At 37.1% G+C, this 24,762-nt stretch overlaps 3 protein-coding genes across 8 annotated transcripts in view; 2 read left to right on the forward strand and 1 right to left on the reverse strand.

The window, feature by feature from the left end:
• The window catches only part of LOC107749361 (calmodulin), a 5,099-nt gene extending 3,573 nt beyond the window's left edge, over positions 1-1,526 (reverse strand). The window contains exons 1-2 of the mRNA XM_016564484.1: positions 1,439-1,526; positions 313-343 (exon numbers count right to left, since the gene is read on the reverse strand). Of these exons, the coding sequence (XP_016419970.1) occupies positions 313-343; positions 1,439-1,441 (34 nt within the window). The 5' untranslated portion in view covers positions 1,442-1,526. The remainder of the gene's footprint in view (positions 1-312; positions 344-1,438) is intronic.
• Positions 1,527-8,130: 6,604 nt separating this feature from the next.
• Positions 8,131-16,060, forward strand: LOC107749362 (DNA mismatch repair protein Msh2-like). Its single transcript, XM_016564486.1, has 16 exons — positions 8,131-8,391; positions 8,598-8,746; positions 8,827-9,114; positions 9,851-9,997; positions 10,082-10,231; positions 10,323-10,456; positions 11,281-11,480; positions 11,577-11,686; positions 11,805-11,928; positions 12,007-12,157; positions 12,247-12,344; positions 13,733-13,978; positions 14,082-14,286; positions 15,078-15,325; positions 15,416-15,585; positions 15,677-16,060. The coding sequence occupies exons 1-16, from the start codon at positions 8,184-8,186 to the stop codon at positions 15,857-15,859; spliced, it is 2,811 nt and encodes a 936-aa protein (XP_016419972.1). The 5' UTR covers positions 8,131-8,183; the 3' UTR covers positions 15,860-16,060.
• A 1,011-nt stretch (positions 16,061-17,071) lies between these two features.
• Positions 17,072-24,762, forward strand: part of LOC107749363 (F-box only protein 11-like) — a 20,137-nt gene continuing 12,446 nt past the window's right edge. Inside the window, exons 1-11 of one of the 6 annotated variants that reach the window (XM_016564488.1) lie at positions 17,316-17,388; positions 18,839-18,908; positions 19,417-19,544; positions 19,673-19,754; positions 19,885-20,029; positions 21,036-21,165; positions 21,408-21,491; positions 21,600-21,732; positions 21,835-21,941; positions 22,136-22,247; positions 23,377-23,483. In XM_016564488.1, the coding sequence (XP_016419974.1) occupies positions 19,437-19,544; positions 19,673-19,754; positions 19,885-20,029; positions 21,036-21,165; positions 21,408-21,491; positions 21,600-21,732; positions 21,835-21,941; positions 22,136-22,247; positions 23,377-23,483 (1,008 nt within the window). In that variant the 5' untranslated portion in view covers positions 17,316-17,388; positions 18,839-18,908; positions 19,417-19,436. Of the gene's footprint in view, positions 17,389-17,572; positions 17,637-18,649; positions 18,666-18,705; positions 18,756-18,838; positions 18,909-19,416; positions 19,545-19,672; positions 19,755-19,884; positions 20,030-21,035; positions 21,166-21,407; positions 21,492-21,599; positions 21,733-21,834; positions 21,942-22,135; positions 22,248-23,376; positions 23,500-24,762 lie in introns of those variants that run through there. The other 5 variants (XM_016564490.1, XM_016564489.1, XM_016564492.1 and 2 more) reach the window with 5 other exon arrangements.

The raw sequence follows: 24,762 nt of genomic DNA on the forward strand, positions 1-24,762 counted from the left end.
AAAAGTACTAATTTAACAAATTTACTTAAATTACAGTTACACTTATCTGTACAGTATCTGTTATAGCTTCTGTACAGCATCTGTTATAGTTTAGATTCACGTATTTCTTGTTAGATGCTGTAAAAGTTATGAGCCTGCACATTCAAGGAAGCAATAAACCATCCATTCACACAGATTTGACTAAGTTACAACCTTAAAAGGCAACAAAATAGCAATTATAGCAAACTGGAACAGCCAGGGTATTGCAAAATGCCATAATCCAGTCCAGAAACTCTGAAGGGGTGTGTAAGAAAAGAAAAAGCATGTCCTTACCAGCTATTTGCTCCTCTGTGAGTTGATCAGCCTGGGGATGGGAAGAGATGACAAACAACCATATTACTAAATGGTGTGGAGAACAAACTCACTAAGAATTCATAGTGTTTTGGTTCTCTGACATCAACGTCTAGCAACCTGTGCGAGACCAAACAAAGACCTCAGATTCCCTCCCTCTAAAGGTTACGACACCAGCTGGAGAGAATAAAGTCCCACCATAGCGACGGTATTTAGACACTCCTAACAACAGCAGTTCATCATCCACCCACCTGGTTCGCGGTATTTTGTGAACTATTCCCTCGTGGCACTATAGATAGTCATTTTAACCTTTTTATTGTTATAGTAGCCCTGTGTCATAATGCTCGAGTAACCTAGTAAGAATACTGCAGGCTATTTCATAATGACTGAATCTGATCACTAACGTTACGTTTTAACACGCATATACATATTAAAATCAACGGATATATGAGCAAAACAGGTGTGATACTGAACATTAATATCTTAAGATGGTTCAAGAATTAGAATAAATGTACCCTCCACGAATTTATGCAAAAAACACACTACATCACAGTTTTAGTCGGTTTAACCAGCTACTTTTCTTACCGAAGCCCGTTATGGCTAAAGTTAGCTTTACAAGTTAACGTTACATATGATGCTGTCCAACTTAACAACTAAGTTAAACCAACCAGGATACTTTCTGTTCAAACAGAGCTTAAAGAGAAACGAATTCTACGTTTAGAAAAAAAAAAGTACGTTACGCTGTCAATGTGAAAACTGAAAGTGAATGGGTTCAAGCAGACCTCTAAAGTTTAGTAACTGTTACTTCCTTTACGTTAGCGCATAATTTCTTCGTTTTAGCCTGTGATATTAAAATCAAGCGGACTATGACAAAAAAATACAGTAAAGCCCGAAGCAATAGGAGATGCGAGGCGGTGGGTAACTTATATTCCTTCATTCTGTCCATCCACTGTAGTAGTAAATTTGGCGGCATATTTATGTAAACGACTGAAGAAAACTCTTTTTCTGTTTCTTGACTTCTTTGCTTCCGCGCAAATATTTGTTAAGATCATATATCTTTTCATTAACGCATATCCATCATTTGTTATAAATATTAGCGTGCACTCACCATTTTTTCTTTTTCTCTGTCTGTCTCCCTCCGTCTCCGTGACAGATTCACAAATGGTGGTCGGAATATTGGTATAGACCTGCCTTAACGGTCGTACATAAACACCTCCCATCTTCCTGTATCCATCCGCCAACCGCACTGCATTCTGACTAGCGGTGCTTCGGAAATGCCGCGATATTTGACCACGAAACTAAACTAAGCTTGAGTAAACGTGATATATGTCCTTCTTCAAAAACGATACGGTATTGTATTGCGCTATCGGCTGGTGTTGAGGCACAAGTGCAGGCGGACTATCTGACGGCGGAAGAATACTGAACGCGTTTCGGTTGTGCGGATGGCTCTGATTGGTTCGTTTGTACCTGCAATGCGTCACTCCCTGGTCACACACTGTAGAATTTGCCCGGTCATAAATGCCGTGTAATTTAGAGCTGAAATAGGGAATCACCTGAGCCATTGTGAATTCCACCCTTAGGGGGCCAAAATTATAGTGTTAATGTTCTGGGTAAATGTTAAGATTTTTTCAAATTACATAAAACCCAAAATTGATGTAAAGTGTATCCAAATTTCTTAGTATGGTTCTAATATTTATAATGCATCTTCACACAGATAAGAAAACATATATGTTTTCCATAGAAGCTTAATTTTATGGTGTTGGGCTGTAATTTATACACACATTGTGCAATTTTTAGATTCAAATAACCTTTTTTCAGAATGTGTATTAAATGTGTAAACAAAGGAAAGTTGTGCAACTTGTGTAATTATAATGAACATTTAAGACATGATCACACCTAACGAAAACTTGGCCTATGTTAGCACACACACACACACACACACACACACTCACACACTCACACACACACACACACTCACACACTCACACACACACACACACACACACACACACACACACACACACTGTTTTTTTTATTGTAAAGCGCCCACTGCATTTATGTGTCATTTAAGTCAGGGGGATTCTGATTGGTTGTCAATGCTTTTACTGTTCATAGCTGGGAAAAAAATAATTCTGAAAGTGATTCCAACAATATTGTTCCTCTATGTTGCTATCTTTATAGTTACGGTGTGAACTTCCCTATTCTTATAAAATTATTCAAATGTTATTATTAATGATTATTAAAACAGTGGCCTTTCTATTAAGATATTCCACCGTTATAGTTTTTAGCATAAGCTCTTAACAAAATATCTTATTAATGTTTTATTGTTGAATGGTCATTTAAGGCACTTACTGTATATCTGCTTTTTTATCATTGACTGAACAAAACAATAAAGGAAACGCAAATCAATAGGCCTGCATCGTAAAGAAAGGAGATTGATTAATACAACTTAAGAAATTCAGTAACAATAGCACCAAAAGTAGTGATGCCATCAACCAGATCCTGCCTTGTTTATCAAGGCCTAGCCAGCTTCTCAATGCTCAACTGCCTTATAGCTCCCTCCTCGCAGGCCACCTGTCTCTGGCCATGTCCCAGGACTGTTGGATATTGAAGGGATGAGAAGACAGACTGTTTCTGAGGGTGGTAGAGGCATTTTCATACCAAAAAACAGCAGGAGCAACTGAGATTATCAGTTGAGTGAACCGCCCTCAGTATTGTTAATGTGATACATTTGCATTGTATTCGTCTTAGGTGCTCTTGGATCATAGGGTTCATTATTTACCCCAGATGTTTTCCATGCCTCTGCACCACCTCACCTCTAACCACCACGTCTCCAGAAAGGAGATGACTGAATCAAACTTCCTTTTAAGAAAACAGTTACGTCTAAAACAGTACAGCATGAACTTGGGTGGTTCCTGCATGCTTGCCTTTCCAGAGCTTGTAAAACCAAGGGAAAGAGTGAATCATGCAGTGGTTATACCCACAACACATGCAACATGTGTGCTTAATGCCTCTTTCAGGTTACCTAAAAGTTTCCGCACTGTCTGGATGCATAGAGTGGCGTCTGGTATCTTAAAACAATGTAATTCCTGTAAGATTTTAATCTGTCTTTCTAGGCCTCCACACAACATAAAAAAATTAACTTTTTCGTTTTTTTATGCAATGCTATTATTTAAATGGCTAGATTATGTGTGCAATACTTTGCTTGGGAGGTAACATAAAAATGAGCTTTCAAGGGCATTTGTTGGAATAAAAACAAATGTTATGTTAGAGGATCAAATATATATATTTATCATCATCATTATTTTTGTTAATTGAAATAAAGCTAAAATAAAATAAAAAAGATTAACTTTATGTTTAAGTTCTAATAAAATTTTTAATCTAATACAAATTTAAATGTAAAAAAACATGCTGCCTTGGCAACTAACTGAAATACAGTAAGTTTAAGTATTAAAATTATTAAAAATAAAACTTAAATCAGCATAAATTAAAGATAAAAGCTGAAAAAATAACAAAAATGACAAAATCACATAACAAAATTAATTAAGCTTAAACTAAATGTAAAATAAAAACTAAAAACATAAAAATAAAAGCTAAAAAATTATAAATACTATAATAGTAAAAAAGAATACTAAAATAACAGTGATACAATGTGTGTGTGTGTGTGTGTGTGTGTGTTGCTATAGAGAAAAAATGGACTAAAACCATCAGATTTAATTTTTAATATTGTTTTACATTTTTATTATGGCCTTGTAATGTGAATGTGATATGGTTTGGACAACACTGTAGTGCCATAAAATATCATGATGACAAATATTATGGTACAGATAAATTAATATGGCACTATAAACGTGGCACTGAAAAATGATCATTATCATATTCAACTTAATTCATATTGAGGATTTTAATCTAGTAAAATGAGTCCAACTAAGCCATATATCCAGGTATCGCCTTCGACTATGCCAAGAACTTTGGTAATAAGATGCCAGTGTCTGTGAATGGGTAATTGAGGACATAAAAGGCCATTTGAGACACAGATGGTTGATAATCACTGGTATAAAGAGCCCCTGACCACTCAGGTGTTTACTCAGAGTGAGGGCCATGAAACTGAAGACCTATTCATTCTTAATGCACATTGAGGCTTTGTACCGAACACTGGCAGACATTGTAACACCAGGATCCGGTTTCCCAACATAGACCCGTGTGTGGCTGTACACACGTGTGTCTGTGTATGTGTGGTAGTGTTGACGAAGCTGTACATAAAGGAAAAAGAGCGTGACTGAGATTGTCTTTCCCTTTCTGAGTGTCCATCTGTTTCCCTCTCTCTTTTTTGAATGACCGCCAAAAATCGTGTAGTTGAATAGTAGGCAGCAGTCGTCATTGTTAGGCAAACTTCACAAAATTGTGAAAGATACATATAATTATGGTCATAATTTATACCAAACTGACATCAGCTGTCCGTCTGGAATGGATGGAGGATGTTTCAAATTCAATTCTGGAAAATTCAATTCAGATTTTAACCACTATGGAATTCACACGCTTGAATCTTGACTTGTAACAGACAAACTCTGGATCTTTGGCAGTAAAGCCGATTTAAAAAGGGGATTTATATTCACATAATACCACCTCTGTCAGATTTCTCAATAAGAACAATAAATAAATAAGAATTAAATGGACAGAAAAAGAGTACTTTTTTATTAACATCAGGAGCTTTAAGAGATCAGTGATATAATGGTTTTGATGCTCAGTGTTTAGAGAGATTTGGCTATCTTCATAATTGAAATTATTATATTTAGATAATGCAGTCTTTTTAAGTACACATTGTTCTTAATGTTGACATAATATATCTATAAAGGAGGCGATATAATAAACTGCCTGAATGCATATGCATGACGTGTAAACAAAACAATACATTCAATAATAAGATTCAAAGAATACATGACTGCAGCACTGAATAGGATTAGATTTAGAAGCACCGATTTTCTGTCTACAGTGGGTATAAATTATGTCACATCCCTCTTTATTGCCCTTTGCAGATATGCAGTAGAAAAAGATAGCTTTAATTGCTGCAAATAAAATGCTCAAACATGGTAGGTTAAAGTGCCTACGAAAGGCCACTGCAGAGAACCAACACTCTCTAACTCGGCCCATATGGAATTCATCGGAGAACAATACCTCTAATATTAATAGGACTGAAACAGACACAGGTTGCTTACATACATCATTTGGCAAGTATACTTTGTGGCAGCAGTCCCTATACAGTATTCATTTGTAAACATACCTAACCAAACAATTTTATTTATCAACCTGATGAAACTGTTTCTAGGTAAAGACTTAAAGGAAGAGTTCACCTAAAAATTAACATTTGCTGAAAATGTGTTCACCCTCAGGCCATCCAAGATGTAGATGAATTAGTTTTTTCATCTGAATTGATTTATAGAAATTTAGCATTACATACTTGCTCACCGATTGATCCTCTTCAGTGAATGAATGCCACCAGAATGAGAGTTTAAACAGCTGATAAAAACATCACAGTAATCCACAAGTATCCACACTACTCCAGTTCATCAGTTAACATCTTGTGAAGTGAAAATCTCTGTTTGTAATGAACAAATTCATCATTAAGATGCTTTGAACTGAAAATGGTTGCTTCCAGTTAAAAGTCCTCGATCCATAATATTGCTTTCTCCAGTGAGTAAATTTTCAACACATTTTCATTTTTGGGTGAACTACTCCTCTAAGTTTTCCATGCAGAAGAAGTGATTTTCTGATTGAATTTTGATTGAAGGATAAAGCAAGAAATGAGAGTGTCATCTTAAAGGGACAGTTCATGCAAAAATTTAAATGTACTCAGCCTCATGTCATTGCAAACGTACAGCTTGCTTTCTTATGAGGAACATAATAGAAGATATTTTGGTAACCCAATATTGTTGGCAGTCAAACACTTTTAGTTACCATTGTGACTTTCATTGCATCAAAAATACATTTCTCTCAATTTATCTTTCTCAAATGATCTTCTTTGTTCCACAGAAGAAGTCATACAGATCTGAAACGACATGAGGGTGAATACATGATGAAAGAATTTTAATTTCTAAGTGAATAATTTCTTTAAGGACAAACCTTGAATAGGACACAATTGTAGGTGTAAAAACAGACCCATAAGGGAGAGAACTGCTAAAATAGATGTAGCAATGCCTCTGCAGCTTTGGTTTGTCCTTCAACCTGTTTTCTCAAGTTTGGAAAGCGACTTATACGTTTCAGAGGAACAAGGTTGCATGTGTGTACATACAGTATGTATGCATATATACTCAGTACTTGACTATACCTACATTTATGTACACATGCAAAGTGTGCTTAGAAGAATATAATGCAGATCAAATGTTTGCCACAGCTGATTTCCAGGTCTGTTCATTCAGTGAATGAAGTGAAAATACTTTAGAGAGGCACACAGCTGAAGTGGCTGTTATGTAAGGAGTCTTTCATGTAGAATCCCTGCAGAGATGGATCGCTTTTCATTCTGGCCTCACCAGCTCAGTTCTGACACCAGGTGATACTTAACTGCTATTGCAACTTCTGCTTCTGTTTGGGTTCCAAACCCATATCTCTTAAAGGGATAGTTAACATGTTAAACACATGAAGCAAGCTAAAAGGTACTATTGTTTTTCAGCAATTTGCCGTAGCTTTATACCAGCCCATGTGTGTGAGTGAAGCTCAGAGTGAGGGCTCAAGTGATCAGGCCTTTAATTACAGCTTCATACAGAATGGATGGTTATCTTGTCCCAGGGAATGAAACAAATAACCATCATTAAATATGATCTCGCTGATCTGTGATTAACCCGACACATGCAAAACAACTATTTTCAATCAGTTTTAGCTGTGATTCAGGCATATTCAGTTGATTATGGCAGCTATAGTTGCAGGTTAAACAACGACGTCTTGTGTCATATTATATGAGTAAATACAAGTCAGTAAAACCCTGGAACAAGGGCTTTTTCATATTATATTATTAATGTAACAGATTATGTTATTCTCAGTTCTCTTTTAATAAAATGTATTTATGTGTTCATTCATTCTTGGTCAATTTATCATAATTTTCTGTGACTCCCTAAAACCAGTTCACAAAAGAGGTGACTTATAATTATAATGAAACAACATCAATCTGTGCACACCTTGTTGGATTTTTCCCCCCACAAGAACACAGAAAATAAATGTTTTATACATAGTTACAATAATAACATCAATAATGACATTGTGATAAAATACTTTTGACTTAAACTTCAATTACTTTATGATATGTTTTCAGTCAAATCATATGTTTACCTTTTAGAATTGTTTTTTCTTTTTCTTTCTTTTTTGTATAAGGCGAACATGATTCTAGTTAATTTATAAAATGTGGGCATTTGGGTGTGCAAAGTACATTTGTATGGTATTTACACAATGTATTCATAATTAAATTATGAATATAATTAAATATATTAATAATTATATAATTGTACATTAAGTAGGCTATTTTTATAATGTTACATTTTTTATTAGAAAAAAATGAAAAAATAAATAAAACCACATCAAAAACACTAATCCTTACCACACACCCCAATTTTCCCAATATCCCAAAAGTTTTCAAATCCTTTTAAGAAAAATGCTGAAGAGAAATAAGGGTAAACATTACAACTGAGGGCTTGTTTCTTTTCCCAATCTACAGATTTGTTACAAAATAACGCTTTTTTTTTATCCACAAAAACCACAAAATAACGCTTCTGTGTATAAATTGTGGGTTATTGTCGTCATTTTAACTCCGCCCCGTTTGCCTTTGACCCTCCTGGCGCGCCTGTGCTGTGGCGGGAGATTCCAGCATGGCGGTGCAACCTAAACAAAATCTGTCCATGGACAGTGCGTCTGAACATGGATTTCTGAATTTTTATTTTTCCATGCCCGAGAAACCGGACACCACCGTGAGAGTATTTGATCGAAACGATTACTATACGGTGCACGGAAAAGATGCGGTTTTTGCAGCCAAGGAGGTTTTCAAGACGAATGGAGTCATCAAAAATCTGGGCACAGGTTGGCTGCTAACTTATGGAATTATTTAATAAAATAGTCAGTTCATTAAAGATATTTGGTTCTTTGTTTCTTTCTGTTGTGCAAATATTTACACCTTATTTAAACCGCATCCGTATAATATCAGTTTGTGAGAAACTTAAAAATTGTTTGTATTGTTAAATCAACAATTATGTCTAATAAAGGTTCTTTGTATTTTAAAAACGCAGGCAATAAGAGGTTGGAGAGTGTGGTCCTCAGTAAGATGAACTTTGAGTCATTTGTGAGGGACCTGCTGCTGGTCAGGCAGTACCGGGTGGAGTTATACAAAAATGCCAGTAAGAGCAGCAAAGAACATGACTGGCAGATATCTTACAAGGTAACTTGCAGTCTTCACTGTTTGTTTAATAACATTTTTCTCCGTGTATTACCTCATCATGTTTGTGTTTTGCATCCCAGGCGTCTCCAGGAAACCTGACCCAGTTTGAGGAGATTTTGTTTGGCAGTGGAGGAGGTCCTGGGGAGGGAGCTGCCGGTGTTGTCGGGGTTCGTCTTGGCACCGGGGCCGATGGACAGCGTGTCGTCGGTGTTGGCTATGTGGACAGCACCCTCAGGAAACTCGGTGTGTGTGAATTCCCAGACAACGATCAGTTTTCCAATCTGGAGGCTCTTCTTGTGCAGATCGGGCCCAAAGAGTGTGTGCTCCCTGGAGGAGATGCAGGTGGAGACCTTGGGAAACTCAGACAGGTAACTTGCTTATAGATGCCAGATTGTGTGTTATGAAACAATATGGAGATGCACAATATATAGGATTCATATTGATGTGTAAATTCAGACCCTTTTTCTTGCAATTCCGAGTTTATATCTCACAATTCTTAGTTAACATCTCGCAATTGTGACGTTCACAGTTTTTTTTTTTTTTTTTTTTTTTTTTTAGCTGTGACATACAGAGCTTATATCTCGCAATTCTAACTTTTTTCTTTCAAGTTTGAGTTTATAATTCACAATTCTGACTTCGCACCAAAAAGAAAAGCCACAACCACCTTTCTTTGTTTTCTCTAGTCATGTCGCACTGATTTCACTTTTTGTATGTGTTTCTACTGCATAGATAGTCAGGTTTTATTAACAGCCCATCTTGTCAGTTGTGAATTATGCCCTCTTTAAATGTAATGCAAAATAATAAATCGAAATTAATATAAATTTGTTATGCTCTACATTATAATGCTGTGATGCTTAAGTTCACTTGTACCATTTAAAATGATTGATTTAAATTTTTTATTTTGAAAAAAAAACAAAAAAAAAACAGTATTTTAATATAGGCCATTTATTGGTTATCAGACAAAATGGAAAAAAAGAAAGAAGAAAAAATCTGCAGCTTATCATATCAGCCAGAATTTTAATATTGGTGCATCCCTAGAACAAGATTGTATAACCTTAATCATAATTATTATTTCTTACATGCTGGTTGCTGTTCATAATTCAGGTGGTGCAGCGTGGTGGCGTTCTGCTCACAGACAGGAAGAAATCAGAGTTCACAACCAAATACATTGTGCAGGATCTGAATCGGCTCCTGAAGGCCCGTAAGGGAGAGACTGTGTCCAGTGCTGCACTTCCAGAGATGGAGAAACAGGTTTGGGGCTCAGCAGCACAATTTAGACATGTGTAATTCCAGGTTCTTGCCAGGAGAATTAATCAGGTTATTGCTTTTTTCCAGATTGCAATATCTTGCTTACAAGCCGTCATCAAATACCTGGAGCTTCTCTCAGATGAGGCCAATTTTGGTTCCTTCAAGATAACCACCTTTGACCTCAACCAGTACATGCGTCTGGATAATGCTGCTGTGCAGGCTCTGAATCTCTTCCAGGTCAGGGGTCATTCAAAAACAAGAAATATGCAGTTTGTTCAGTGAAGGGTTATTGTGAGTTCTGATATGTTCCACCTCTATGATTTCTCAGGGGTCTTCTGATGATGCTACAGGCACTCACTCTCTGGCAGGCCTTTTAAACAAATGTCGTACCCCACAAGGACAGCGGTTGGTCAACCAGTGGATCAAACAGCCTCTCGTTGACAAAAACAAGATAGAAGAAAGGTGAATTTTTTTTATTACATATACCTTTAAATCTGGATGTCATTCTTTGATTCAATCTGAAACATATTTATTTAATGGTATAGGATGTTTAAGTCGTTTAAGATTTAGTTTTTTCCTAATGCTGATTTTTTTTTATATATATATATATATATATATATTATAAAACTAAGAAGTATTATATATCTATATCTATATCTAATTAAAAAAAATTTTTTTTTATGGAATTGAGCTTCATACAAAACAACATACAATGAGACAATAATTATGATTTTATACTCCTATTTAAAAGTTTAGGGATGGTAGAATTTTTGAAAAGTCTTTTATGGTCACCATCATAACTTTACAGAATATTAATATTTGAATATATTATTAAATGAAATTTATTCCAATGAATTTTCAGCAGCCATTACTCCAGTCTGTCACACGATGATCCTTCAGAAATCATTCTAATATGCTGATTTGGTCCTCAAGAAATATTTCTTATTGTTTTCAATGTTGTAAAACAGTTGTGGAAACTGTAATATTTTTTTTTTCAAGATTATTTAAACAAAGTTCAAAAGAACCGTATTTATCTGAAATAAAAATGTCTTTACTGTGACAGTTGATCAGTTTAATGCATGCTTGCTGAAGAAAAGTATTAAATACTTAAATTAATGAGAAAAGATGAGACTGAACTATGGTTTGATCAGTTGACCATCATTAGCAGCTCTTTTGTCTTGATCTTGTTTAAGTATCTTGTGGATGGGTGTAGCATATTTTTAACATTTATAGAGGGTTTATTTTTGTCTCTGACTTTATTACACATTTGTGGTCATGATGTGCAGACTGGATCTTGTGGAGACTTTTGTGGAAGACTCTGAGCTGAGGAAGAGTTGTCAAGAGGATCTTCTCCGCCGTTTTCCAGACCTGAACCGAATGGCAAAGAAGTTCCAGCGTCAGAGCTCTAATTTACAAGACTGTTACCGAGTCTATCAGGCTGTGGGGCAACTGCCGAGTCTGGTGCTGGCCTTGGAGAGATACTGTGGTGAGCAAAATGTTGCCCGTTAACCACCTTATTTGCATTTGAGCAACAAAGTTTGTTGTGGAGCAACACACTGAGTGACAGCTGTATTTTGTTTAGGGAAACATCAGGTCCTCCTGCACGCAGCATTCATCTCTCCCCTCAACGACCTTGTCTCTGACTTCTCCAAATATCAGGAGATGATTGAAACCACACTGGACATGAACCAGGTCTGCTGTTGCTATCTACACTCTGTGCTTCAATCAAACTTTAAGCTTAGTTTGCAAGTTGCTCTGGCTAAAATCTGGAATTCCTCAAATGTATGCCACTCTTGTTTTTGTTGTCCAGGTTGAGCATCATGAGTTCCTGGTGAAACCCTTATTTGATCCCACCTTGAGTGAGCTCAGGGAGAACATGGATCGTTTGGAGAAAGCCATGCAGGCGGCCCTGAACAGTGCGGCTCGTGAACTTGGTAGGTGAGCATAATGTGGAAATATTAAGCATTTTAATGATAAACTAGTAACAAAACCAATTGTTTGTTTTGCTTTAGGGCTGGAAGCAGCTAAGACTGTGAAGCTTGAATCCAACGCACAGATTGGGTACTTTTTCCGAGTCACATGCAAAGAAGAGAAGAGTCTTCGCAACAACAAGAAATTCACTACTTTAGATGTTCAAAAGAATGGAGTGCGATTCACTAACAGGCAAGAGAGATGTTGAAGGCGATGTTTAAATACTGGTGCAACTACTGGTTAGAGTTTTTAGTGAGTGATGGGGTTGTCTTTTTTTACAGTAAGCTGAGCTCTTTGAATGAAGAGTACACTAAAAGCAGAGAAGAGTATGAAGAGGCTCAAAATGCCATTGTCAAAGAGATCATCAGCATAGCTGCAGGTGAGAATCGATCATTTTTAAAGCCTTGTTCAATGGGTTTTTTAAACTCTTCCATGTGTATTTTTTATTTATTTTCTTTGATTGTAATTAAGGAATGTTCTGGATTAAATGTTAACGCAATGCAATGGGAAAATTCCCTCATATTAATAACAGTACATGGTGCTCTATTTTTGCGGATTTATTTTTAGAGTGAGATTAAGCTCTTTCTGAACCATTACTGTAAAATACAATAAAAACATGGATGAAACATGAATATTCCATAAAACTTGGTCCATTTTATTTCAAACTGACTTTGGCCCAGTTTATAGTTTAAAATTATTTCTTGTGGTAATCAACATTAATCCACAAATGTTTATAGATCCTAATATGTATTGAACATGTTAGTCTTTAGCCATTTTGCTTACTAACATTAAGCTGTTTTCAGTTAATCATGTTGTTGGCACATTAAAGGAGTAGTTCACTTCCAGAACAAAAAATTTACAAATGATGTACTCACCCCCTTGTCATCCAAGATGTTCATGTCTTTCTTTCTTCAGTCGTAAAGAAATTTAGTTTTTTGTTCAAACCATTTGAGGATTTCTCTCCATATAATGGACTTCTATGGTGCCCCTGAGTTTGAACTTCCAAAATGCAGTTTAAATGCAGCTTCAAAGGGCTCTAAACGATCCCAGCCGAGGAAGAAGGGTCTTATCTAGTGAAACGATCGGTTATTTTGTAAAAAAAAATTACAATTTACATACTTTTTAACCTCAAACGCTCGTCTTGTCTAGCTCTGCGTTAACTCTGTTTTTTCCAGTTCGTGACAGTTAGGGTATGTTGAAAAACTCCTATCTCATTTTCTCCTCCAACTTCAAAATCGACCTACATCGCTGTTTTGCCATTTTTTTGTAAAGGGCATTTGATGTTCTTTGCATGTTCACATTGTAAACACTGGGGTCGGCACTTCTGCAGCGATGTAGGATGATTTTGAAGTTGGAGTTAGACCTACCCTAATTGTCTTCGACCAGAAAAAACGGAGTTCACGCAGATCTAGACAAGACGAGCGTTTGAGGTTAAAAAGTATATAAATTGTAAATTTGTTTAGAAAATAACCGATCGTTTCGCTAGATAAGACCCTTCTTCCTCAGCTGGGATTATTTAGAGCCCTTTGAAGCTGCATTTAAACTGCATTTTGGAAGTTCAAACTCGGGGGCACCATAGAAGTCCATTATATGGAGCGAAATCCTGAAATGTTTTACTCAAAAAACAATTTCTTTACGACTGAAGAAAGAAAGAGATGAACATCTTAGATGACAAGGGGGTGAGTACATTATCTGTACATTTTTGTTCTGGAAGTGAACTACTCCTTTAAGAATTAATAGTTTAATAACCCTGTGTTTGTACCATAGGCTATGTGGATCCAGTACAGACTCTGAATGAGGTGATAGCTCAACTTGATGCAGTAGTGAGTTTTGCTGTGGTGTCCCATGCTGCTCCAGTGCCTTACGTAAGGCCTAAAATACTAGAGAAAGGGTCAGGGAGACTCATTGTAAAGGCGGCAAGACATCCCTGTGTTGAAGCCCAAGATGATGTGGCTTTCATTCCCAATGATGTCACCTTCAGAAGGGGCGAGGAGATGTTTCATATCATCACAGGCAAGCTCTTATTTGATAGGTTTATGAAATAGTAGTTTCATGTACATAAATGCATTAATCTATAATCCTTATGATAAAAAGCCTTTTTTTCTTATATTTTTAGGTCCAAATATGGGTGGTAAATCTACATACATTCGTCAAGTGGGTGTGATCGTGCTGATGGCACAGATTGGCTGTTTTGTACCATGTGATGAGGCAGAGTTGAGTGTGGTGGATTGCGTGCTCGCTCGAGTGGGTGCAGGGGACAGCCAGATCAAAGGAGTGTCCACCTTTATGGCTGAGATGCTGGAGACGGCTGCTATTCTTCGGTCAGAACTCAAATTTGACATTATTTTTTAAGGAACATTCTGGGTTCAGTACAAGTTAAAGGGATAGTCCACTCAAAGTTCTGTCATTTTACTCACTCTCACGTTGTTCTAAACTTGTATGACTGGCTTTCTTCGGTGGAGGGTAAAAAGATATTTTGTAGAATGTCCGTAACCAAATAGTTTTGGTTCCCATTGACTTCCACTGAATGGACAAAAAATACAGTGGAAGTCAATGGGAACCAGAACTGTTTGGTTACTAAAATTATTCAGTGGATAGTTTAAGAAGATATTTTATAGAAATAAATCCATGCAGATTTGGAACAGCATGACAAAATTTTCATTTGTGGGTTGAGTATTCCTTTAAGCTGAAGGGCCAAAATGTAAATATTAAAATACTGTTTTTGTATTATAGCCACAAGATATAAACAATACGCCTGTTAATGTGATTTAGTATATCTTTGTCACTGTAACAACATAATGCCATAAACTCTAAAAAGAAATGAAAACAGTTTTACCACTCAAATAATAAACATTTTTTAGCAAGAGTAATGTGAAGTACGAATCTAAATTATTTTTGTAGTAATCAGTATTGTGTGTGGCCATATGAACTTGTATTGAACCTGGAATATTCTTTAATACACACATGTAACAATATACAATGCTTTATGAATTTTAGATGCATCCAGCATACAATATTTAATTTTTATGCTTTTGATACATTTACAATATGTCCATATTGTGCCCCTCAGTAATTGTTTGTAATGAATGCATGTCACGTTTTGACTCTTTAGATCAGCCACAGAGGACTCTCTTATCATTATTGATGAATTGGGCAGAGGCACATCCACATACGATGGCTTTGGTCTAGCCTGGGCAATCTCAGAGTACATTGCCACCCGCCTCAAGTCCTTCTGCCTGTTTGCCACTCACTTCCATGAACTGACGACACTTGCACAGCAGGTTTCCACTGTCCGTAACCTCCACGTCACTGCCCTGACCACAGACAGCACTCTAACAATGCTCTACAAGGTGAAAAAGGGTACGTGACTCTTGAAACATTTTCTAAAAACTTTTTGTACATTTCCTTTGTGTTTAGTGGTGTATGATGTTTGTGATTTATTTGACTTAGGCGTTTGTGACCAGAGCTTTGGGATTCATGTGGCAGAGCTTGCTAACTTCCCCAAGCATGTGATTGCTAATGCACGGGAGAAGGCTTTGGAGCTTGAGGAGTTCCAAGATATCTCCAGAGCTGTGGAGGAAGCTGGACCCGAAGCCAAGAAACGCTGCCTGGAGAAACATGTGAGATTGAAAAACATGTTTGTTTGCTCTGCTGCTCAATGTATTTAATGTTTACATTTGATAAACTGATTTGCTGTAATCTTGCCTATAGGAGGGGGAGAGGATCATCGAGGCTTTCCTGGCTAAGGTTAAATCAATGCCTGTTGAAGGCATGTCTGATGAGGCTGTCAAAGAGGAGCTGCGCAAACTCAAGGCAGAGGTCATTGGACAAAACAATAGCTTCGTCAATGAGATAGTGACACGTTCTGCCAAAGTCAAACTGACTTCAGCCTGAGCACTGGCTTAGTGGATAAAAGTCCAACATTTCTATAAAATTATTTGTATAATGGAAATGGATATAATCTATAGTAGATTAGAAATATGTTCCATTTTAGCGCCATCCTTTTCTTTTCAGATGTTTTTCTCGGGTTATTTTGCAAAGTGTTGCCACATTCTTAAGCTTTCTGTCATAAATTCTCTCAGAGTAAAAACTTTCAAAAAAAAATATTTTGTGTATATATTGTCAGTTAAAATCACAACAGCAATTTTGGTTAGTGACAATGTTGCCATCTAATGGATACATTTGGAAATGTTGAACTTTTTCAATTTGTTTTTTATACCTATTTTCAAAGCTAATGTTTTAATATTATAATTAAAAACTTGTTTAGTTCTTCAGACTGACCTTATTTGTACCATTTTAAATTTACATTTAGATTCATAAACAATACAATATTTTATAAAGGCACTAAATACACCAGGACGACGCAGTGGATTGCTAGGAGGTCTGGAGAAAAAAAAACTATAAATAAAACATTAAACTATTAAACTAAATGAAGAAAAACTTAATGATTGAAGAAATAATACAAATATAATAGTTATATTATATATATAATAAACAAAGTTAAATTATGAAAAACTTCCATTTAATACATTTACAATATTTTTCACAGTATAAAACAGTCTTTAAATATTAAAATATATACACTAGCTGGATTTTAAAGGATAGGAGTCTCGCACACAATGATCATATCTCGGAGTGTTAGAGTGGCATTAAAAATCCCTTTCATGGTTTACCTGGAAAATAAAGCCAAGAAAAACATGTTTCACTGAGCTCTAAGAAATTTTCAAGTGCTTATTTTTAAAAATTGGTCAGGTTTGTAACAGCAATGCTTTCAAGTAAGTTTGTTTTCTATCCAAAACATCTTAAAACAGACTAAGATAGTCTGGTCCTAGCTGGTTTAAGATGGCCAACTGGTCTCCCAGAACCTTAACCCCTTCTGCTACCTTGACCAAGCTAGGAGACGGGTTTAGGCTCCAGGGAAGGCTTTTATGCAGTTGCAGTTACATTCAAAACTCAGCTTCATGGCACCAGGGCGGTTTACACTTTAAAACAGATTTTATTCAAGATTGGAAATTCAAAATCTAAAAGCAATGACACTTTTTTGCCGAATATCAGTGGTGCCCCCTTGTGCATGTTCTCCATGTCCATGCTAATGGCTCCTCCTGCTAGAGAGAGAGAGGGAGAGAGAGACACGGAGCTCAGCACAGGGGGGAGCTGTCCGAAAAAAACACACCAACAACACCCCGAATAAGAAAAACTGCCCCGGGTTGGTGTCTTTTTTCGGCTTAGACGGGTGATTTGACTTGTTTCAGACCAGAGATTTGTGTAAATGCTAAGAACAACAGGATAAGGTTCGAGGGACGCGTATTTTTTCTTGGTAAAGTCACCTCGCCAAATGAACTCCGTCAGAGCGAGCAGCAGGAGACCCAGGCGAGTGTCGAGGCCGCGCCCGGTGCAGCCGGAAAGAAACAACGCAGAAAGAGGTGAGACGGGGGCATTTAATTCAACAACACTTCAATGTTGTGCCGTGTCGTGTACGGTGCTTTATCTATCTGACCCGACACGGCCAATCCGAAGCCGCACGGCCTGAATAAAAGGGTTTGTGTGCACAGCGTCGAGGCGCATAAATACAGGCCAGGCCGCGCTTTGTTTGGGTTTCGCGAGCCAGAACCGTAAACGGCTAGCTTTTAACACACCATCTTTCCGGGTTGGCTTTAAACCTAGAAACAAGGTAAATCTTGATTTATCTTTGTTATAAGCCACCTCTCATGGATTGTAGGTGGAAAAGATAAGTGGATTTAGGCAGGAAAATCTCCGCTGCGTAGCTGCTAGTATCCAGTGTGGGCTGCCATTGACACACAACACTGTCCGTTTACACCAAACACTAATACACTATCTGTTTATTGCTGCATCGCATTAGTACCTTCAACAGCATTGTGATTGTTCGGTTTTGGTTAGCTTTCAATGCTGTAGCTGTGACGTTAACTGTGTTTACACACTGCTAGGTAGCACGTAAGCTAATGCAAGTAACGTTAGCTGCGCAGTTGAGCTCCGAGCGAGCAAACGGGGTTTGATAAAGGCTCTCTTTGCTGTTTTGTCGGGGGTATGTGCGTAATGGGACATTTATCACATGAGTGGTTGTTGTTGCAGGCTTGTAGATGATATGCACAAGGCCCTGGGTTCTGCTGGTGGAGGTGCATCTGCAGTGATCAATCAGAAACCTTTGTTTCCACGTTTAGCTTAGTTACAGACCCCCCACTGACAGGCTTTCCATTGATAAAATGTTAAAGCATTAGGTTTTTTTGCTCTTTAAGCATTTGTTAGGAATTATTGATTCATTTTAGACTTGTAGTGATCAGGGCATTTTGATTATCTTATTGTTTACATTTGATGTGATGCGAAACGTTTGCAGTTGTAGAATATTTCAAGGAGGAAATTAGTCTAAACAATGCATTGACTTGAGAGTGCACAGTATATTCATTTTAATATCACGTGGTATAACCTGTACATGTTTTTTGGACATACACCAAGTAGTGCTATGGTATTACCATGCCATCACTGCACTTTAATTAGAGTCATGTAATATCTGTGCATTTGCATTAAACGTGTTTAATGTTAAGCTTCAGGTTTTTAAATCTGTGTTTTAGGTGAAAGGAATTGCAGCATCTCCATACTGCTTTGTTTTTGTACCTCTTTCTAGGCAGACAGACAGAAAAATTGAGAAGAGTCACAGCTGATCAGATAAGGATTTAATAAGCAGGTGTTGTTTATATATTTGGCCCTGATGTACCCTTGTTGCCTTGCTGTCTTGTCACCTGTAAAGTTTTTGTTACCAATGGATCAGTCAGCTGTGAGTTGCCATAAAATTCGTGACCGTTCAGCGCCAAGCTTTAGCGGCTATTCTCATTTTTCATTTTTGGATGTTGTCTCCAGGTACCAAATGTGCTGTAGGGAAGGACAGACTGTAAGGCTCTCAGGTGATCAGTACACCAGGTATTGACAGGTAGGTAGGGAACTTGCACACACAAACAGAGGTGAACAGGTAGGGAACTTTAAGACATTTGTAGCTGATTGAAGAACAGCATTTGTCACATCTTACCTGGAACAAAATTAATCTAGGCATTGCTTTATGTATAAAATATAACCGTGTTTTCGATTGCAAAAACAGGAAGAAGTTAAGGCTTTTAAGAGTTTTACTCCTTAAATAGCAAGATATGAAAAAGCAAGCTGTCTTGAAGCTTGAGGTTTTCCACAGATTGTGACGTTCTCAGTAAATAATGGAAGTGTTGTCTGCGCTGCTATGGTTTTGGAGAAGGCCAACAAAAAGCTTGCTTTTTGACTGTTTTCATTGCGAGAATAGATCTATTTTGTGCCAGCAGGCATGGTTTTCAACGTGCACACATGGAAATCAGGAGTTTGCGGTGGATCTTGGGGTCTGAGCCTGTGCAGGGCAAGTTGAGATATGTTTTGCTGAATGGATTATTATTTTTTTCTTCCTATGCTCTCTGTAGATGAGGACATCCCTGCAGATATGGTTGCAGAAGAATCTGGTCCAGGAGCTCAAAACAGTCCATACCAACTCCGTAGAAAGTCCCTGTTGCCTAAAAGAACCGTGTGCCCCACAAAAAACAGCATGGAGGTAAAGATTGTGCACTCTTTGAGATTCATATCCCTGTTTAGTTTGCACTTTTAACAGAGATTGACCTTCTGATGTCTTTTTAATATAAAACGAGTAGTTTAAAAGTCAATGTCTGATCTGTGATGCAGGGAGCCTCCACTTCAGCCACAGAAAATTTTGGTCACAGAGCTAAACGTGCAAGAGTGTCGGGAAAATCCCAGGACTTGCCAGGTGAGTGCAGAATGTGGTCTCGGTCATTCAATTGTGGTTACATTATGTTTAGCTTCTGATCAAAGGGCTATTAATTCATTGTGCTCTAAGCAATTCGGTTTAGATTTCTTCTCCTGTTGTCTTTATTCAGCTGCCCCTGCGGAGCAGTATCTCCAAGAGAAGCTTCCGGATGAAGTCGTTCTGAAGATATTCTCCTACCTGCTGGAGCAGGATCTGTGCCAGGCTGCCTGCGTATGCAAGCGATTCAGTGAGCTTGCAAATGACCCCATTCTCTGGTGAGAATTTTTACTTAGTGACAATAGATTGATTTGCAGAAGCACATTAATCTCTTTAATTGTAGGAGTATTGAGAATTGTAAGGGCAATGTCATGGCGTAAGTGGGCTACAAATGATTTAATAGATCATAATGCAGGGACAAGCAGCACATTGTTGCAATGTCTGTGAGAAGTTATGTTATGATGATCATGACAGGTAGACGGCAATAATATTGCAAAAAATATGGTAGATATCTGAAGAATGTAAGAGTGTAATGCTTCTCTTTGGAAGATGAGTTTAACACCTGACATTGCTAGTATGCACAATGGCAAAATCATCTCTTGGGGCTTTTTGATATCAGTCTTGTTTGCAGCTTCCACAAAAGAACAACATACTGTTCAAAAATACTGGGGTTAGTAAGATCTTTAGACAGAAGTAACTCATTTCAAAAGTAACTTTTATGTATTCAAAATACAGTAATGACAGTAATATTGTGACATATTACAATATAGAATACCAATTTTCTATTTAATATAATATATTTTATTCCTGTGATTGCAAAGTTGAACTTCAGCATCCATTAGTCCAATTTTCAGTGTCACATGATCCTTTCAGAAATCATTCCAATATGCTGATTTGGTGCTCAAAAAACGTTATTATTATTAATGTTAAAAAGCAGTTGTGCTGCTTGGATGTGTTCATTAATGCAAAGTTCAAAAGATCAGAATGTTTTTTTAAATAGAATTTTTGGTAACAATGTAACAATAGTTACTCTCGGGTTTGACCAATTTAATGCATCCTTGCTAAATAAAAGTATTACTTTCTTTCAAAATAAAAAAAACCTTTTGAACAGTAGTGTGTAACTGACTAGTGGTGTATAAGTCATTACAGTAGTGAAATTATGGTAGAAATATAGAAAGTGCTTATTTGCCTTTGTAATGTTTTGTAAATGGTGGATTGGTTGAGATGTTACAGATTCAAGTTGATATTTTTAGTGATTGTTTTGTCTGTTTGTGCAATTTATAGGAAGAGACTATACATGGAGGTGTTTGAGTACACACGGCCCATGATGCATCCAGAGCCGGGGAAGTTCTTCCAGATCAACCCGGAAGAGTATGAGCAACCAAACCCCTGGAAAGAGAGCTTTCAGCAGTTGGTATGAGAGCTTGTGATTCTGTTGTCCTTGATAAGTCAGTTTGTAGATAATCATCTGTCTTCTCACATCAGGATGGATGTGAATCCATAGATGATTTTTCCAGTGTGAGGCATTTTGCAAATTGTCAGAGTAATAATGCTGTTCGCTGTTCGAAAGGTCATGAAATTTACTGACATTTCCATCTTGTTAACTTGTGAATAAGTGTTCATAAAGTCTTTGCTTTTGTTTTTCTTTTTCCACAGTATAAAGGAGCACATGTAAAGCCTGGTTTTGCAGAACACTTTTATAGTAATCCAGCCAGATACAAAGGCAGAGAGAATATGCTGGTATGGATCTTTGGCTTCAGCAGTTTCATTTCTGTGAAGATGGTTCAATAAATGCACTGAGGAGTTTTCAGCTTCCTTGTAATTGCAGTGTGTTTTCCTGATTTGCAGTATTATGACACCATTGAGGATGCATTGGGAGGGGTGCAGGAGGCCCATTTTGATGGCCTGATATTCGTGCATTCTGGCATTTACACAGATGAATGGATCTACATTGAATCCCCCATCACAATGATTGGCGCAGGTGAACCTGATGACCCTGTTTTTGTTACCTATGTCCTTTAGATCTTAAAACTTTTAACCTTACATTCCTAGACACTTACACCCCTGTTTTCTTTCCATTTAGCCTCAGGGAAGGTAGCTGACAAGGTTGTCATTGAAAACACTAGAGATTCAACATTTGTGTTTATGGAGGGATCTGAAGATGCATATGTGGGCTACATGACCATCAGGGTGAGTCTAACAGCTTTTCCAACTTTTTTCTATTAGTGCATTATCTTATTAGAGTCATTGCATTTTTAAATCATTGCATGATGTCTTTTAGATAATACAACTTGCTTTTCACTGAATCGTCAATGATGCTGTTTATTAGAGCTTGCAGCAAATCATGTTTTTGAGTGTGTGTAATATTTCTGGTTTACCCCCAGTTCAACCCTGATGATAAGTCCGCACAGCACCATAATGCTCACCACTGTTTGGAGATCACAGTTAACTGCAGCCCCAACATCGACCACTGTGTTATCCGCAGTACCTGCACAGGTATGTTTCATCTGCTTCCCTAGCATAATACACTACAATTCAAAAGTTTGGGCTTGGTATGATTTTGGAAGATGTTTCTTATGCTCACTAAGGCTTCTTTTAAAAAAAAACAAAAAAAAAACAGCAATATTGTAAAATATTATTACTATTAAAGGGGTCATATGATGCTGCTGAAAAGAACATTATTTTGTGTATTTGGTGTAATGAAATGTTTATGCGGTTTAAGGTTAAAACAACACATTATTTTCCACATACTGTACATTATTGTTTCTCCTCTATGCCCCGCCTTTCTGAAACGCGTCGATTTTTACAAAGCTCATCGATCTGAAAAGTGAGGTGTGCTCTGATTGGCCAGCTATCCAGTGCGTTGTTACAGATCTTCTTTATGCACCAAGAGCTTGTAGCTTGAAATCGCATCATATGACCCTTTAAAAATAATAATTCTAATTTAATATGTTTTAAAATGTAATTTATTCCTGTAAGGGGACAACTTTTAATTGTGAGCCATTATTATTCCAGTCTTCAGTGTCACATGATCCTTCAGAAATGTAATCTAATATGCTGATTTTATAATCAGATAATATTTCTTGTTTTTATCAGTGTTGAAAACAGTTGTGCTGCTTAATATTTTTGTGTGGACCATGATAATGTTTTTCCCAGGATACATTGATGAATAGAACATTCAAATTCTTTCTAGCATTATACATTTTGTTACTGTCACTTTTGATCAATTTAATGCATCATTGCTGAATTAAAAGATTAATGTCTTAAATGTACTGACTCCAAACTTTTGAAAGTTTGTCAAAATCCTGTCACTAATCTGTGTATCTAGTCATCATGGATGCTTACTTCATATCTAAATTATTTGTGAAGTAATTGTTTGCTCTTCAACCTATTGCGTTTGTTTCACATATGATGAATTAAAAAAAGAAGTTCCTATTTATGTTCAGTTCATTTGGCAGATGTTCATCTAACTTTGCAGTGCATTCAAAGTATACATATCAGTAATGTATATGTGGGAATTAAACCCATGACCTTGGTGTTGTTAGCACCATATTTTATTAGCTGAAATACAGTAATTGTTATCGGGTGGTTTTGAGATGGGAGTTTCTCTCTATCTTCTGTGCAGTGGGATCAGCGGTGTGTGTAAGTGGTCAGGGTGCCGGACCTACCATCAAACACTGCAACATCAGCGATTGTGAAAATGTTGGACTCTACATCACTGATCATGCACAGGTAGGGAACCTTCATGGTCTATTTTGTGCATTGAAGGAACTGTTCAAAATGGAAATTGTTGTTATTTACTTGTACTCATGTTGTTTAGAGATTTTATGCTGCTGAGTTTTCGTCCTGCAAATGTTTTCCATACAGTAGGATCATATTGATCTTTCAGTCAAGCACTACACAGGAAAAAACACATCAAAAGCTCCTTAAAAGCGATTCATATGACTTTTTTTTTATTTTTACTTATTTCAAGTCTTCTGAACCCATATGATACATTCTTAGACTATTCCATTGATCCTTATTTAGTAGTAGTTAAAATACAAGGCTTGTTTATTTTGCCTACATGTTGTGGTCGAAATCATGTTGTAAAAATGGTGCATTTTGAATATCTGCTTTATGTCAGTGTTGACAGATTTTTAGTCATAAATTGTAGATTATATAGTTGCAGACAAGACTGTGTGTAGTATGTGTGTGTATATATGTATGTGTATATATATATATATATATATATATATACAGGGCGCTACAATAAGGACTGCCCGGGGCCAGCGTGAAAGATGTTCGGGACAGTAGACGGATTTGTCACTTGCCCGATCGGGCCACTGCAGCATCGTCATGAAATTTGATCATTTGCATGTGTTTTTAAACCTTGTTAATTAAAAAATTCAAGCAATTAAAAAGCATTTGTGTGCGAAAGACAACTACATTCAGTACTCGCGCGTAGGCCTGTCTCGATAACAACTTTTTGTTGTGTGATATGTTGCCGCAGAAATAATTGCGATAAGCGATATTATTGTTTTTTTAAAGACCATTTTATGCCACTGAATATATAATCATAATGTAACAGAATAATAATGCAAGAAGGCCTACACACTAGAGGTCTGCAAGCCCTACGGGGCCCGACACGCTGAGTCCATTCGGACCGGGCTCGGGCCATTTTTTTTTTTTTTACAGATCGGGCTCGGGTCGGACTTGGGCTCATATAGCTTCTCTCCTTTTATTGTGCTATATACGTGCAGAGCACACATAGGCTACTGTATGAAATATTGTTATATTGATTATATTATAAATATTATACATTGCCTACGCAACGCATATACGCACACATTAACATACAGGTGACAGTTGACCATGCACGGCATCAGGGAGAAGTAGGAGCGTGGGGAGTTACTAAAAGTTCCCAATGCATCGGGAAAAGCTGCATTTTGGAAGAGTTTTGATTTGATTACCACGGCAAACAGTGAGCCAATTGGTCATGTGCAGTGCAGAATCTGCAAACATATCCTTGCAC

The sequence above is a fragment of the Sinocyclocheilus rhinocerous genome, unplaced genomic scaffold (genome assembly GCF_001515625.1).
Source record: "Sinocyclocheilus rhinocerous isolate Xijiao unplaced genomic scaffold, SAMN03320098_v1.1 scaffold650, whole genome shotgun sequence".
Taxonomy (NCBI): domain Eukaryota; kingdom Metazoa; phylum Chordata; class Actinopteri; order Cypriniformes; family Cyprinidae; genus Sinocyclocheilus; species Sinocyclocheilus rhinocerous.